Genomic DNA, 14,586 nt, shown 5'->3' with positions numbered 1-14,586 from the left:
CTCTAGTCCACTGATAGAGAGAGACTCCTCCCCTGCTATCTGACCCTAGCCTATCAGGTATCATCAAGACTTCTGGATCCTCTTTCTCTGTTGCCTAGTAATGCCACCTCACCACAGGGAGATGACCAAAGAGCAAGCAACCGAGTTCGTGCCAATGACTTCTCCTGCTCCCCTTACTAGGTAATCCACATGGAGACTGAACTGCCCATGGGCTACATCTAAGGAGAGGGTCTAGCTTCTCTCCGTGCATGGTCTTTGGTTGATTTATCAGTCTCTGTTTTTTGTTTGTTTGCTTGCTTGCTTACTTGCTTGTTTGCTTGCTTTTTATTTTCTAGTAGTGTCCCAGGAGCACCATTTTGTCATTTTTAATAATTTCCCAAACCTTTGATTTTGAGAACAGGGTATCTGGCGACCTCCATTAATCAGGGAACATGGGTGGTTAGGATACAGGATGTCACATAACTACATGAGATTTTCCGGAAAGATCATGAACGAAATGGAGAAAAAAACAGTATTACTTAGAAAACTGTCATAGCTGTCATGAGAATTCAGGGAAATTTTCTACATGGCTCCAAAATTTATTTATATTAGACTTTCACTATTTAAAGCGGCTTACTTACTTTTTTGGAGTGAGGTGGAAACAGATATAATAGTGTTTGTAAATATTAGCTCTCAAGACTTTATAGATGGCAATAAAAAGTCTGAAGAAAGTACAGTCTTTACTTCAGGTTAGCATTATGGTTTCCATAGCCAAAGGATTTTTTTCCTTCATTTTATTATATAAAGATCAGAGTTTGGAAGTAAGGGTACCATCTTCTTTACAGATCCTTAAAACAAAAATCAACCTGGCTCTGTTTGTGTTGCAAATGTCCCCTTGCAGAGCTCAGACTACCAGTATACAAGAGATCCTCTATTAAAAATTATAATAAAGGAACACTGGTACTCCTGATATGGTTTGAGGCTTGTGACTAGGCTGCAGTTTAGATAGACTAACATTAGAATGCCTATGTTCTTATGAATATAAGTTGAACAAAACCATGAGTTTGAGACCAAAGAAAGGGTCCTGACCTACAAGCCTCTAATAATCCAGTATGCTAAAAATTGAGGTTCATAGGAAAATGGATCGAATCTTAACCTATTCTCTCTCCACTGGGCTCCACCCAAAATGCCATTCTGTCCTCAAGAGAATCTATATTATGGAATAACCTTATAAATAAGTTTGTTTTAATGAGACCTCTTTACTTTAGAAGATAAATCCTCTTTAATCGGATTTAATACAGCACTACCATACATAATGCTACAGTGTCTTTCTTGATATGTCTTAAGATTCCTTCTCTCACTTCCTCTTTACAGAAGACCCATTGTTTCCATCCCTACTGACATCTAGTCTCCCTCACCAGGATGGCATGGGAAATTGACTTGGCTAGTAAGTTGGGCCATTCACAGTGACCTTAGGAAAGCCATTCCTTACTGGCTTGTATGTTTGTTTTGTTTTGTTTTGTTTTACTGCAGTAAGTTTGTTTGTTTTCCTTTCTTTACCTTATGGGGACAATTTGGCCTTCCTTACTTTTCTAGACTTAGAATTTGAAAAATAGAAAATGTAATCAAATCCTCTGTTTCTTTATTATCTTTTATTCCAAAGGTCAAACAGCATTTTCTGTTGCAAAAGAAACCGCTTTCTTCATTGACACTGTCCCTTGGGACCCGAACAAACATGAACTTCAATGAGCTTACCTTTCTTTAGAGAATCCAAGAAACGCTTGCTGATGTAGCAATTGTCCAGTGAGGGGGAGAAAGATGACAGCAAAATTTGTCAGATAGTTTAAAGGATTTATGTACGTGGGTCATTCCAGAGAGCCAGAAGAGGAGAGAGCAGGCCCTCACATTTCATTGTTGACCTTCTGTCAGTTGAGAGCCATACTTGGAATTTAAAGAGGGATGGGCTGGTAATAGACACCTCAAGCCTCAGTTTCTTTGCCAGAAGGATAGAAAGTGCAGATTTAATGGAGATTTTTTTTTTTCAAAAAGCAACAAGAATTTTTTTAATCTAGTTTTTTTCTGGCAGAAGATTCAAAACACAACACTTTCTTCAGTAAGCTGAGACCTAGAGAGAGTGGGTCTTCCAAGAGAAGGGCAGGAAGAAGTTGGCTTCAGCCTGGATCTCCCAGGCAGTTAATAGAAGTATGTTCATACCTCTCATGTCTGAGGGGAGCTGTAGGGCTGCCACGTAGCTGGGTGAGATCAGTGTTTATATTCCCGATTAGCTGAGAGTTAGTTCTAATTTACTGTGTAGGAATGATCCTGTCTGCAGGGATTTTGGAAAGAAGTCAGAGGAACAAGCATGGCATTTAGTATTTCAGATAGTGGTGCCCATGTGATTCAAGTCCTAAAAGCAAATAGCATATCTTTGTTGTCCATGTAGTGGCCATATGGTAGTACTTAATATATCGGGGTGCCAACTATATCAAGCTCTATAAACCTAAGCTAATAGGCTAAAGTTTCATTAAAAATTGATTCATACAGAATGGGGCATTTGTTTGGGGAAGCTGTTATTTTAGCTGTGAAAGTCCCACTTTTAAAAAGGAAAGACTAAATGACAGCCTACAGACTGGGAAATGATCTTCACCAACCCTATATCTCACAGAGGGCTAATATCCAGAATATATAAAGAACTAAAGAAGTTAAACAGCAACAAATCAAACAATCTGATTAAAAAATGGGGTACAGAGCTAAACAGAGAATTCTCAGTAGAGTAATACAGAATGGCAAAGAAACACTTAAAGAGATGCTCAACGTCCTTAGCCATCAGAGAGAGGGAAATCAAAATGACCCTGAGATTTCACCTGACACCCATCAGAATGGCTAAGATGAAAAACTCAAGTGACAACACATGCTGGAGAGGTTGTGGAGAAAGGGGAACCCTCCTCCACTGCTGGTAGAATCAGTAAAATGAACACACAGGGCACCTAACTACCAAGGTCACAAGTTAGTAACAGTGCATCTGATGTGTTTTCATTGGTAAGAGCAGGTCTTCCTGGTGTGTAGATTTGGCTGTGGGAAGGGTTGGTTTTAACTCTCCAGAGTACCTCAGAGGTTCCTGAAGCATCTCTGCACTTTCTAAGAATGACAGTTTGTTCTTGTTTTTCACCTTGAAACGGTAGAGGTATAGTTATATCCCACACCATTGAGCAACACACTTGGTTTTGGTTTTTAGTTTTTGGTATTTTGTTGTTGTTATTGTTGTTTGAGTTTTTTGTTTGTTTCTTGTTTGATTTTTGTTTAAGATCAACCCTAACATTGCTTTTAAAATTTAATCAGGATTTTTTTGGGGGAAGGGTTATTAAAATCTTCAACTGCTTTGTAGGAAATGAAAAATAGACGGTCTTGGTAAGGGCAAAGCCAGAAATTGATAGGTAACTACAATGTGTGGGAGATGCAGTGAGCATAAAATTAACCACCTAGATCACAACCTTTGCCTCTTTAAAAAATATATTATCTACGTAGTAGCTAGAATTTGGAGATAAAATAGATCATAGAAGAAACTGAGTATGCAGAGCATGTCCTCTTCAGGCTTATACTAGGTTGCATGCAAGATCCAGTTGAAATCCTGCTTCAGTAAAGCAGTCACCTGATTTGCTCATAAATGTGAATTAAAAAAAAAAAAAAACCACTTCATTTATAGTAAGAAAACATATCAGGCTTCCTGATTTAACCTTCCAAGCCTTCTTTGCTCCCTTGACCTCACAGCCACATAGAATTCAAAGGTGGCTTATAAAGAAAGTTTTAGTTTGCATGGTAACTATTGAAATCTGGAATTCCGGTATAACTTGACTTTACCTGCCAGGACTATTTGGTGGTGGGTGGAGGGACAGACACAGGTGTGGGCATTAGCATTAAACGGTCATTCTGTAACTGCTTTTAAACATGCAGGTGCTTCGATTTAAAAAGCAAAGTAGATTTCCTGTGATTACGATGTTGACTAACCTTGGAAACATGGATAAACCTCTTGAGGTCATTTATGGTAGATACCAAGCTGTAATTTTCAAATCTGAAATATTTGTTTTCAAAACAACTTTAGACACAGAAAATTATTTTCCCTTTCTCAGTCCTCAAGTTGGATGGTTATCTATAGTTTTAAAAAGGTAACATAAATTTCCATATTAAAGTATTTGTTTAAGAATATGGATATTGTAAATAGACAATTTTTTTCCATTTAAGGAGCACTTTACTATGGGAGGCGGGGGGGTTGTCTTTGGACCAGGCTGGTGAGTGCAGAAAATCTTATGAGGCCTGTGTCCTTGATACCAGCAGCACATGGGACTGGCTCCAGCCACTGAGAATGGATGTTGGTAGCATGTGACCTGAGATTTTTTTTCCTGTCCCTAATAAGTTACTATTTCAGTAATTTAAAACAATCCAAGTCATTGACCTACTGTCTTTGTACTTGGATTATTTAAATACAGACACAAATGTAATTTAAAAAATATTTATTGTCCATATTTTGGAGTCAAGGGTTTAAAGAAATGGGGCTTCTAAAATTAAATGGCACCTCGAGAGCATCAGCTCACAGTGGTAACCTCTCCAATGCACTAGGTTTAGAAGTCTCAGGTGACATTTCTTTAACAAGTTTGTTGTCACTCTCCTTAAGGGCAGAATTAATTTTTCATTCTAATCTGTTAGTATCCTCTTGAGCTGGGTTGATACTACCTTTCACACTGAAGAATATGTCTGCTGCCTGAATCAGGGCGAGCCAGGATATAAACTGGTTCTCTCTACACGAGCAGTGCTTCTCCACCCTCTGGCTATTATTACCAAGAAGTCCCAAGCACAGATTTTCTAGAGAAACATCTGTGGTCTGAAAAGATGTGCAATAACCCAGATGGTTTGTTTTTTTTTTTTTTAAGAATAAATGTACTTGATAATTTAAAATTAAAGTCTTTCAGTAAAATTGAGTGTTTTCTTTATGTTTTTTTTAAGCGTGTGTGTATGTGTGTGTGTCCGCACAATTCCTTTGGCCAGTCTATTAGGGTCTTTATCTTTGGAAACAGAAAGAAACCTTAACAGTGGTTCAAGTTATTCACCAATTAAGATGGGAAAATGCCTAAGGGAACTCTTTATGACAGCAGAAACTGTTGCTGAAAATATAATAGATACTGACTACCCTATTTAGACTATGTGGTTCTGGGCTTGTCTGGAAATGACCACTCTCAACTTCTGACACATGATGGCATAGTTAAGTCTCATAGTTAAAATAGTTATTACAGAGTATGTTACCAAGCAGAGCCCTCTAATTTTGCTAGACTTACCCACTTCTGGGAGTATGGGCAGTGAAAGGTTCCAAGTGCACCTGCCAGTACTGTGAGAAGGTAGATGGAATGGCAGGTGTGACGATGGAAATTGGTGGGTTTTCTGTGTTTCTCAGTGTCCTTCAGTAGCCAGGATTGCCTTGCTGTCTCCTGACCCCCAGAGGTGTTCTTGACGCTGCACACGGGGTGCCTTCGGATAGTGTGTAACTCCATATCTCTTTCCTTGCTATGTTCCCTTCCTGCATGCTCTGATAGGTTGATAGAATTTTAAAATTTTAACAGCAGAATGGATTCTTAGTGAGTTGCTAGTGGTCTGTGAGAAAAGACCTCAGAATGCTAACACACACGTGTGCACATGCTCTCACATACATGCCCTAGATGTATACAGCATCATCAGAAGAGGGCCATCGGTAATGAAGATATTAGATTTGCCACAGACACTAAGATATTGGGTTGTGGCATCACCCCTCGAAATTTACCATGGAACTGGTTCTTGAGAATGTCAAAGCCCTGATGAAGGATGCTAGGGAGGGTTAATAAATGGACATATGAAGCGTGATTGGTGTTTTTCCTGTTGTGACTTTTATTAACTCACAGAGTTTTTGGTGTTGTTGAAACAGAGCTACTGTAAGGTAGCTCTGTTTATCTTTTCTACATCTGAGCTTTGCTAAAAGGACAGACTTGGATGCTGTCACTGGCAGAAATTCCTGAATGAGTGATAACTGTGAGATAAATTATGAAATGTAAGTGCTCATTAGACAGTATCAAGTGAGCAAATGAGAAAAATATGAAGCATCAAGAAAACAACAGGGCTGGGGAGATGGCTCAGAGGTTAAGAGCACTGGCTGCTCTTCCAAAGGTCCTGAGTTCAATTCCCAGCAACCACATGGAGGCTCACAACCATCTATAATAAGGTTTGGTGCCCTCTTCTGCAGGTGTTACATGTAGGCAGAACACTGTATATATAATAACTAAAATTTAAAAAAGAAAACAACAACATAAAGCAGAAATAGAAGGGTGGGGACTTGTTGAAGCACATGACTCAAACTGTATCCACTGCTGGCGATCCTGCGAGTCGGGGGATACTCAGTGCTCTTTTTTAAAGGGGAGCAAAACTTTTCTTTTTTTCTTTAATTTAAAATTATTTTTTTTATAGTTTATTCACTTGTAGCCCCTACCTTGTCTCCTTCCAATCCCATTCTCCCTCCCTCTTCCCCCTTATTCCCCTCCCCTATTTTTCAGCAACAGGGAGCCCTCTTCTCCTACCATCTGACCCCAGTCTGTCAAGTTCCATTAGGACTATTTGCATCCTCTGTGGCCTGATAAGGCCCCCACCACCACCACGGGTATTAAAGAGCAGGCAATAGAGTCCATGACAGAGACAGCTCCTGCTCCCCTTACTTGGGAACCCACAGGGAGACTGAGCTGACTGTCAGCTACAACTGAGCAGGGGTTCTAGGTCGTCTTCATGCATGTCCTTGGTCGGTGCATCAGTCTTTTCAGGTCCCCATGGGCCCAGACTGTTGGCTCTGTTGGTCTTATGGAGCTCCTATCTGGTCTGGCCAGGGCATATACCCAAAAGGTGCTCCATCAAACAACAAGGACATTGGCTCCGCCATGTTCATAGCAGCTTTATTCATAATAGCCAGAATCTGGAAATAACCTACATGTCTTCAACCGAAGAATGGATACAGAAATAGTGGTACATTTACACAATGGAATACTACTCAGCTATTAAAAACAAGGAAATCATGAAATCTACAGGCAAATGAATGGAACTAGAAAAGATATCCTGAGTGAGGTAACCCACAAACAGAAAGACACACATGATATATACTCACTTATAAGTGGATATTAGCCATATAATACAGGATAACCATATTACAATCCACAAACCTAAAGAAGCAAAATAACAAGGAGGACCCTAGGTCAGATGCTTAATTCTCATTCACAAGGGCAAATAGAATAGACACCAGAAGCAGTTGAAGAGAGAGAACAGGATGGGAGCCTACCATAAATGTCCTCTGAAAGACTCCACCCATCAGGGGATCAAAGCAGATGCTAAGACTCACAGCCAAACTTTGGACAGAGAGCGGGGAATCATAGGAAAGAGTGGAGGAATAGAAGGCTTTTCTTGAAACCCCATGAAAGAGTAGTCCCAGGAATGAACATGCCACAAGAGGGCTAGCCCCTCTGATGTGTGTTACAGCCACTGACCATATAAAATCATCTGGGTATTTTAAGTGTTTAACCACCCACCTTGAAAAACTGGTATTGAAGCAGAAGGAGGGAGGCTTGTCCCCTGAATCTGGTGGCTGGGCCATATGGTGTTACATCTGACCTCGAAATGAATTCAGCACATCTCAGACCTGAGTTACAGCTGGTGTGGGAAAATCTAAGAGCAGGTGGTTGGTTCCATTAACAGCTGTAGTTATAGTTAGGGACAGCAAGAAAGACAATTTTATGCTTGTTTAAGCCTTCAAGGGTTATCTGAAATCTAGACTTTTTCCTTGCCTTTTGCCATAATTATTTTTTAAAAATCAAGAGAAAATGTTTTCCTTTTTAGAGATATTCTCAATTGATAAATTAATCTAAGATTTTAAGTAAATAATCATGAGTAGGTTAAATATCTGTAGTAAACTATAAGAGTACTCAAAACACAATCTTTAAATAGATCCTAATTCTGAAAGTATGCAAACCAAAGTTCCATTGGGAAGGACCAATGCTCCACCCCCCTGAATGCTGCATCTATGGCAACTCCTCAAATGTGAATGTCCGTATCTGCTCTTCAGATTGTAAGACAGTCATCTTCGTGTGTGAAATAACTTCTAACACAAAAAATGGCAAAAGTTTTTAATTTTTAAAAAGTTTTTGGCAAGTTTTTCTTCACTGATTTAAAGTTAATGAAAAAGGAACTATGATATAGAGATCTAATCCAAGAAACCAAAAGAAAATACGGGATAATATTCCTAGTTTTATTGTCTGTCCTGCAGCTCTCCCACATTGCTAAGATTTAATCATGATAGTCTGCTCAACTGAGGCTGTGATTAAGGACAGGAGTGTAGTCAGGCCCGTTAATGAACCTCTATCCACTGGGAGGTAGAATGACTTTTTGAATTTACATAAAAAGCTCCAAATTTGTTTGCTAAGACAGCATTGCTGGAGCTGAGCTACTGGGTTCAGCAAATGATCAAGTAGCAAAAGAAGTATGCTACTTGAGTCTTCAGGACCTTTTCTGGTGTTAGAGTGAAACCAGAGCCTATCTTGATATAATCCTAAAGACTCTCTGTTTAAATGAGTATACAGTAAAAGAGTTAATAAACTGTATAAATTTGAAAGGATGTATAGTGATCTGGCCCTGATTTCACCATAGTGATTGCTCAAGTAGAGTAGGTGGACCCTAGGTAACCTTAGAAAGATTGGGAGATTTGAGATGGCTTGCCTTTTTCTCTTCTGTACATCACTCACCTTCATTCATTCCTTTATTCTCTTCACCTACTTTCCCACAACTGCTCAAATGCTAACTTCAAACTTTCTGAAAAACAGTTTAAAAAGGAAAAACACAACCCACCTACCTTCTGTTCACCAAAAGAAGTATTTTCAAGATGGAGGCATCAGCCAAATTCACACTGAAAATAGCTAGGACACTTACATACCTCCTTCCTCAAGATTGGCAAATGGGATTCATGAACCTCAGTGCCTCCCAGGGAGTAGAGTGGCAGGGATTGTGTTTGGATGTCCAAAGTGATAGAGTTTCTTTAATCTTGAGATAACTGCATTGTATCAGGACTCTTCAAGTGGCCTCTATTTTATATTTTGTGTTTGATGCTGTTTCTGCTTAGTTCTTAAATTTTAATCCCCTTTCTAATCCCCTCATTTCTCCAGTCTCTAGACTAATATGTATATTCTTGACCTAAATTTTTATTTTTAACCATGAACTTTGTTTGGGGATGTTTTTTGTGGGGGAGAAAAGGGTGTGTGTTTGTTTGTTTGTTTGTTTGTTTGGGGTTAGTAGGTTGGTTGGCTGGCTGACTGGCCTGGAACCTTGCAATTAGCCCACAAAGACCTTCAGTGTGGGTTATTATAATGTAAGGACCCCAAAGCCATCATTAGGCATGGAGGTAGTAGGGTAACAATGCAATATATGGATATACCTAAATGTGATGGGAATTTAGAGGGAAAGAAAAGAAAGGTGAATCTTTCCACTAGAGTCTGGAGAGGAACTTCATTGAGGATGTAAATGAGATAGGGAGAGAAAGCAAGAGAGAAAGACCACAAGAGGAGTCGTGGGGAGAGGCCAGAGGAGCCCCTCAGAGATCAGCTCTAAACTCCAGATCAGAGGCCTTGAGAAGTTTCAGACCAATCCCCAGAACAAAGGAAAAGCCTCACCTTTATAACCTTTTAGGAGTGGTAGGAAGTTTCACTTCCCATAATTCAGTACAGCATAGCAAATATGGAAGGGACCATGGAGAGACCAGGTACCAGTTGGGGCCAAAATTACAAAGAGAGAGAATGCCATTACACCCCAGCATAGACAACTTCTTAATTTTCTCTTCCAGAGAAAGCTGCAGGGAGACATGGCTATGAAATCAAGGCTAAAAGTTCATTTCTGGGTTGTAACAGTCTTAAACTTACTAGACAACCCAGATCAAAAATAGGGTTTTTTTTTCTTTAAATATGTAAAGTGGGGGAAACAAGATGGTAAGGTACAAGCAACTAAACCTGACCACCTGAGTTTACTTTTCTCTGGGATCCATGTGGTAAAAAGAGAATTAATTCCTGCAAGTTGTCCCTCATGGCTGTGGCCTGAGCATATAATTAACTAATTAATTAAATAATTTTGTAAAGGGGTTTTTGGGGAGCGTTTTGTTTGTTTATTTGGGGTTTTGTTTTGTTGTAAGACAGGGTCTCACCTTAGCTGGCAATTTATAATTTTTTTATGTTACTTCTTCCCAAGCTGAATATGCTGAGAAATTGTATATTGATGTTAACTAGTATCTTTATAAATTGGTGAAAGTGACAGGCAAACCTTTAGTTTATTTCAGATCAGAGAATGGTAGAGAATATTGATTTAAAAGAGGTATCTGCTGGCCTGCATTGGGGGTATTTTTGTTCTGAGTTTCTATCAGCTCTTAGAAATGAGAAACCCAGATTGTGCCACAGCCATTATTTATTGCATGGGCTAGAGTCGGCTTACAGCTGTTTGGGTACATACCCATTCATATTGCAAGTGTTTTTGTTGTTAGTGGTGGTGGTTTTGTTTTTGTTTGTTTGTTTTCAAATATCTCCGTGGCTATCCTGGTACTATTTTATAGACCAGTCTGTCCTCAAACTCAGAGATCATCTGCCTCTGCCTCCTAAGTGCTGGGATTAAAGGTGTGCACTAGCATGGCCCAGTCAAGTTAATTTTAAAATGGTTTAAATCAATTAGCTAATCATTTTTAACAAGCAAGGACCGAGTGGTCCTATGCACAGATCTTGACTTTATGCACTCCACGGTAGAGATAAAAGAATAAGGCACTATCACAGCTTTTAAGAACCTTCCTATCTTCTTATCTGTCTACTTTCTAACCCTTTACGCTTACAAAGTATTTTATAAGTGTGACATTCTAGAGATACTCTAAGAAAATTATATATAAGTTTATGCTAATGTTACTGTGGTTAAGTACTTCTCTTTACTGTAGTTGCTATGGTCCAAGTCCCATTAACACTTTGCCCTCCCTCTTCTACCTCCTACCTTCATTTCTAAACAGTTGTATCCCAGGTAGTTAGCACGGAGAGATATGAATTGATCTCCAGTGCAAGAAAAGCTAATAAATGTGATTTAGGATGAAAGGCGCCGTGTAAATGCTTGAGATGTTGTTATTACTGCTCTCATGTGCTTTATTATTTTTAAATTGTGCATCCTTTTAAGTAGATTATTTGTTCACTACAGTCTCCATTATATCTAAGCAAAGCCTTCAAAGAAATTTCTAAAACCTTTTCATTTCTCTCTGTAGGTTGTTGTTTCGTAACATTTTATACAAGAAAAGCTGCACTTGAGGCCCAGAATGCACTGCACAATATTAAAACTTTACCTGGGGTGAGTCGGTTTACTTTTGTACCAAAATCACTTTATTGCTTGAAAATGGTCCTTTCAACTAAAGGTTCTAGTTATGAGTTCTTAGTGCCAAAAACGGCTTTGGTCTTTTGAGGAGTACATGCTGACCCCTCTGTTCCCTGCAGTAGCCAGACTAGCTGGCCAGCCCACAAAGAAAGGCTGGCATTAACACTAATGGGAAGAACTCTCAAATAGCATATACCCTGGCTAGACAATCAGAGCGACCCTGCTGGTACAGCAGCTGCCAAAGAGTATTGGGTGGGTTAAGATTTTGAAGGCGGGGGTCACCCACACGCCCACGTGAAGCAAATGGAAAAGGAAAAGCTTTTACTCTCCAGGATCCCCATTTCAATTTTAGTCTTTAGATTTTCATTTGAAAGGACAAAATGTGCTCTGTATAGACATAATATTAAAGCTCCTAATGACTTCTAAACAGTCAGTGGTGGTTAACAAAATCAGTGTTCTGACGCCAAACTTGCGCCTTCGTGCTGGTGAAGAACACAACATAGAAAGCCTGCGGTGTTTGTTTTCACACCCCTTCCTCATCATAGCTGATGAGTGGTTAATTCATTAGAAATGAACTGATGTTGCATATGACATGTTCATCAGGTTTTATCAGATTTTTGTGAGACTTTTATGTATTGCATGGCCGCAGAAATTGTCCTTTACTGTTGATTTGGTATATTTTCTTCATTTACCTAAATGTCAGTGGTAAGTTAATTTACTAACATCATGATATGTGTTACTTATAATAAAGGGCTTGTGGTAAATGCTCCAAGTGCCATGATGTTTTAAAGTCTGTTTTGGTAAGAAGAAAAAAAAAGCATAAAATGTTCCTGATGTTTCAGGCTATAATTTCCATGTTTGGTTATTGTCTATACCTGTACAAGTATACAAACCATGTATAGTATGTGAACACTGAGATGGGCACACTTAAGTATTTTAGCCTCCTGCTTCCCCAAAAGATAGAATTTTTGCAATTCAAGCTTAGGCTCACTGAAAAACTTACAACATCTGTAGTAGAAAGATGCTTGGCTACAGCTAGACCTAGGCTTCCTACACATATGTAGCAGATGTGCAGCTTGGTCAACATATGGGTTCCTAACAATTGGAGTAGGGACTGGTCTCTGACTCTGTTGCCTGCCTTTGGATCCCTTTCCCCTAGCTGGACTGACTTGTCTGGCCTCAGTGGGAGAGGATGTGCTTAGTTCTACTGCAGCTTGATGTGCCAGGGTGTGTTGGTACCATGGGGGACCCTCCCTTTCTCTGAGGAGAAACAGAGTGGGCAATGGGGGAAGGGAAGTATAATGGTAGGACTGGGAGGAGAGAAGGGAGCGTGTTGCAATTAGGCTGTAAAGTGATTAAGGGAGCAGCTTTACCAGGCCACAGAGAAAGACGGTGCAGCCAGCCATGATGAGACCTGACAGGGTAGAGTCAGATGGAAGGGGAGGAGGACCTCTCCTATCAGTGGACTGAGGGAGGGTCATGGGAGGAGAAGAGGGAGGAGAGTGGGATTGGGAGAAGACAAGGGAGAGGGCTACAGCTCGGAAACAAAGTGAATAAATTGTAAATAATAAAAAAATTAATTAATTTTAAAAATAAAAAGAAAGATGCTTAGCAAAAGATTTTCAAAATATAAGTTTCTTTTGAGGTAGATTTTTGAGACAGGGTCTTGCTGCCCTTGCTGACCTCTAACTTGTGGGTCAGTACTGGGAATACAGGCACAAGTGTCATCACGCTTAGCCAGACTATTAACTTCTTAATTACCAAGGGTAATAAATTAATGAACACAGGTATTCAGCCATACCACTTTGGAGTTTTCTCTTCTTCATTTAAGCAAATCAAAGGATAGCAAAGCAAGTGTTTAGTGACAGAATGATCCTTCTGTGAAACTACTTCCTAAAACTTCCAAAGTGATTTTTAGTAAGTTGACTTTTATTAAATCTTTCATCATTAACTTAAAAATTTTTAAAGTAATAGTATACAAGCTTTATTCTTAATGTAAGTGAAATTTTTCCAATATAATTCTAGAAAAGTATAGGCAAATATTTACTGCCTTGGACATAAATAGAACAAAATTAACTTTTTCATGTCCAGACTCTAATCCAGACTACTTTGTGTTCCTGCTCATAAAAATGAATGCTTTGCAATAATTAGCACACAAAAACCATCTTGGTACATTAAAAATTATTTTTCGTCACAAACTGCTTTTTATAAGGTATAGGTAGCACATAATTTGGGTCATTTGATTACACCCCTTGATTGGAAAGCTAGATTTCACTGTGCTGTCTTCCTGTGGAAAGGGGTTTTCTAGAAAACCAGTTTGCTGATAACAGCTGACCATCAGTCAATATTTTATTGCCCATTTTATGGCCTTGGATTGACACAGAACAGAAAATATAAAGCTAATGGTATTTTTCGATTTACATGCCAGTAATATTTAATGATTAGTACAATTTACTAGAAACCTGGGGTGAATATGAATGAGATATATTGAAATGCACAGAAGTGCTGACAACTGTATTTGATTCTTACAAACAAAAAGTGCTTCTGTACGTTTCTCAAATATTGCATGTTCTTTTCTTCTAAAATTCAAGAGTGAAGATTTTGGAAACCTATAATTAAATTAATTTAGGAGTTGGAGAAGGTTCTAGAGAAATGGCCCATCAGTTAAGAACATTGCCTGCTATTCCAAAGGACGCGGGTGCTAGAGACTCCGAGCACACCTGCGTGGTGGCTTTCCCAGGGTATCTGACACAGTCTTCTGGCCTCCTTCGGCAATAGGCACCTGGTACACAAACACACATGTAGGGAAACACCCGTACACATAAGATAAAGAATAGTTTTATAATTTTAAAATAAATATACTGGGAATTGGACAATACAATTGGTGGAATACTTTTTCCATCTCAGCTTCATAGGCTCAGTTACTTGAAGCAGATTAAACAAGAATTTGAGAAGTCAGATATGATTAGTAAGATTAAAAGCTTTTCACAGTACACACACTCGCTACATTTGCCTTTTCACAATGTTCAATGGGGATAGAATCTCACATCTTGCTTTTTTTTTTTTTTTTTTTTGTAGCTTTGTCTTACAAACATCACCCTTAAGAGGTGCAGGGAAAACATGAAAGTACTTAGTCGCCTTTCAGTTGTGAGCCTTTGGTAGACAGTAAGAAAT

General features: G+C 39.1%; 1 protein-coding gene across 28 annotated transcripts in view; it reads left to right on the top strand.

Moving 5' to 3' along the window:
- Positions 1 to 14,586, top strand: part of Celf2 (CUGBP Elav-like family member 2) — an 860,969-nt gene that overhangs the window by 729,753 nt on the left and 116,630 nt on the right. For all 28 annotated transcript variants that reach the window (XM_060372818.1, XM_060372830.1, XM_060372809.1 and 25 more), the window contains one exon: positions 11,306 to 11,388. In XM_060372818.1, the coding sequence (XP_060228801.1) occupies positions 11,306 to 11,388 (83 nt within the window). The remainder of the gene's footprint in view (positions 1 to 11,305; positions 11,389 to 14,586) is intronic.

This window comes from Meriones unguiculatus, chromosome 19, assembly GCF_030254825.1.
Source record: "Meriones unguiculatus strain TT.TT164.6M chromosome 19, Bangor_MerUng_6.1, whole genome shotgun sequence".
Classification (NCBI taxonomy): Eukaryota; Metazoa; Chordata; class Mammalia; order Rodentia; family Muridae; genus Meriones; species Meriones unguiculatus.
The sequence above is the reverse complement of the archived record's forward strand: the minus strand, read 5'-3'. Positions and strand labels throughout refer to the sequence as shown.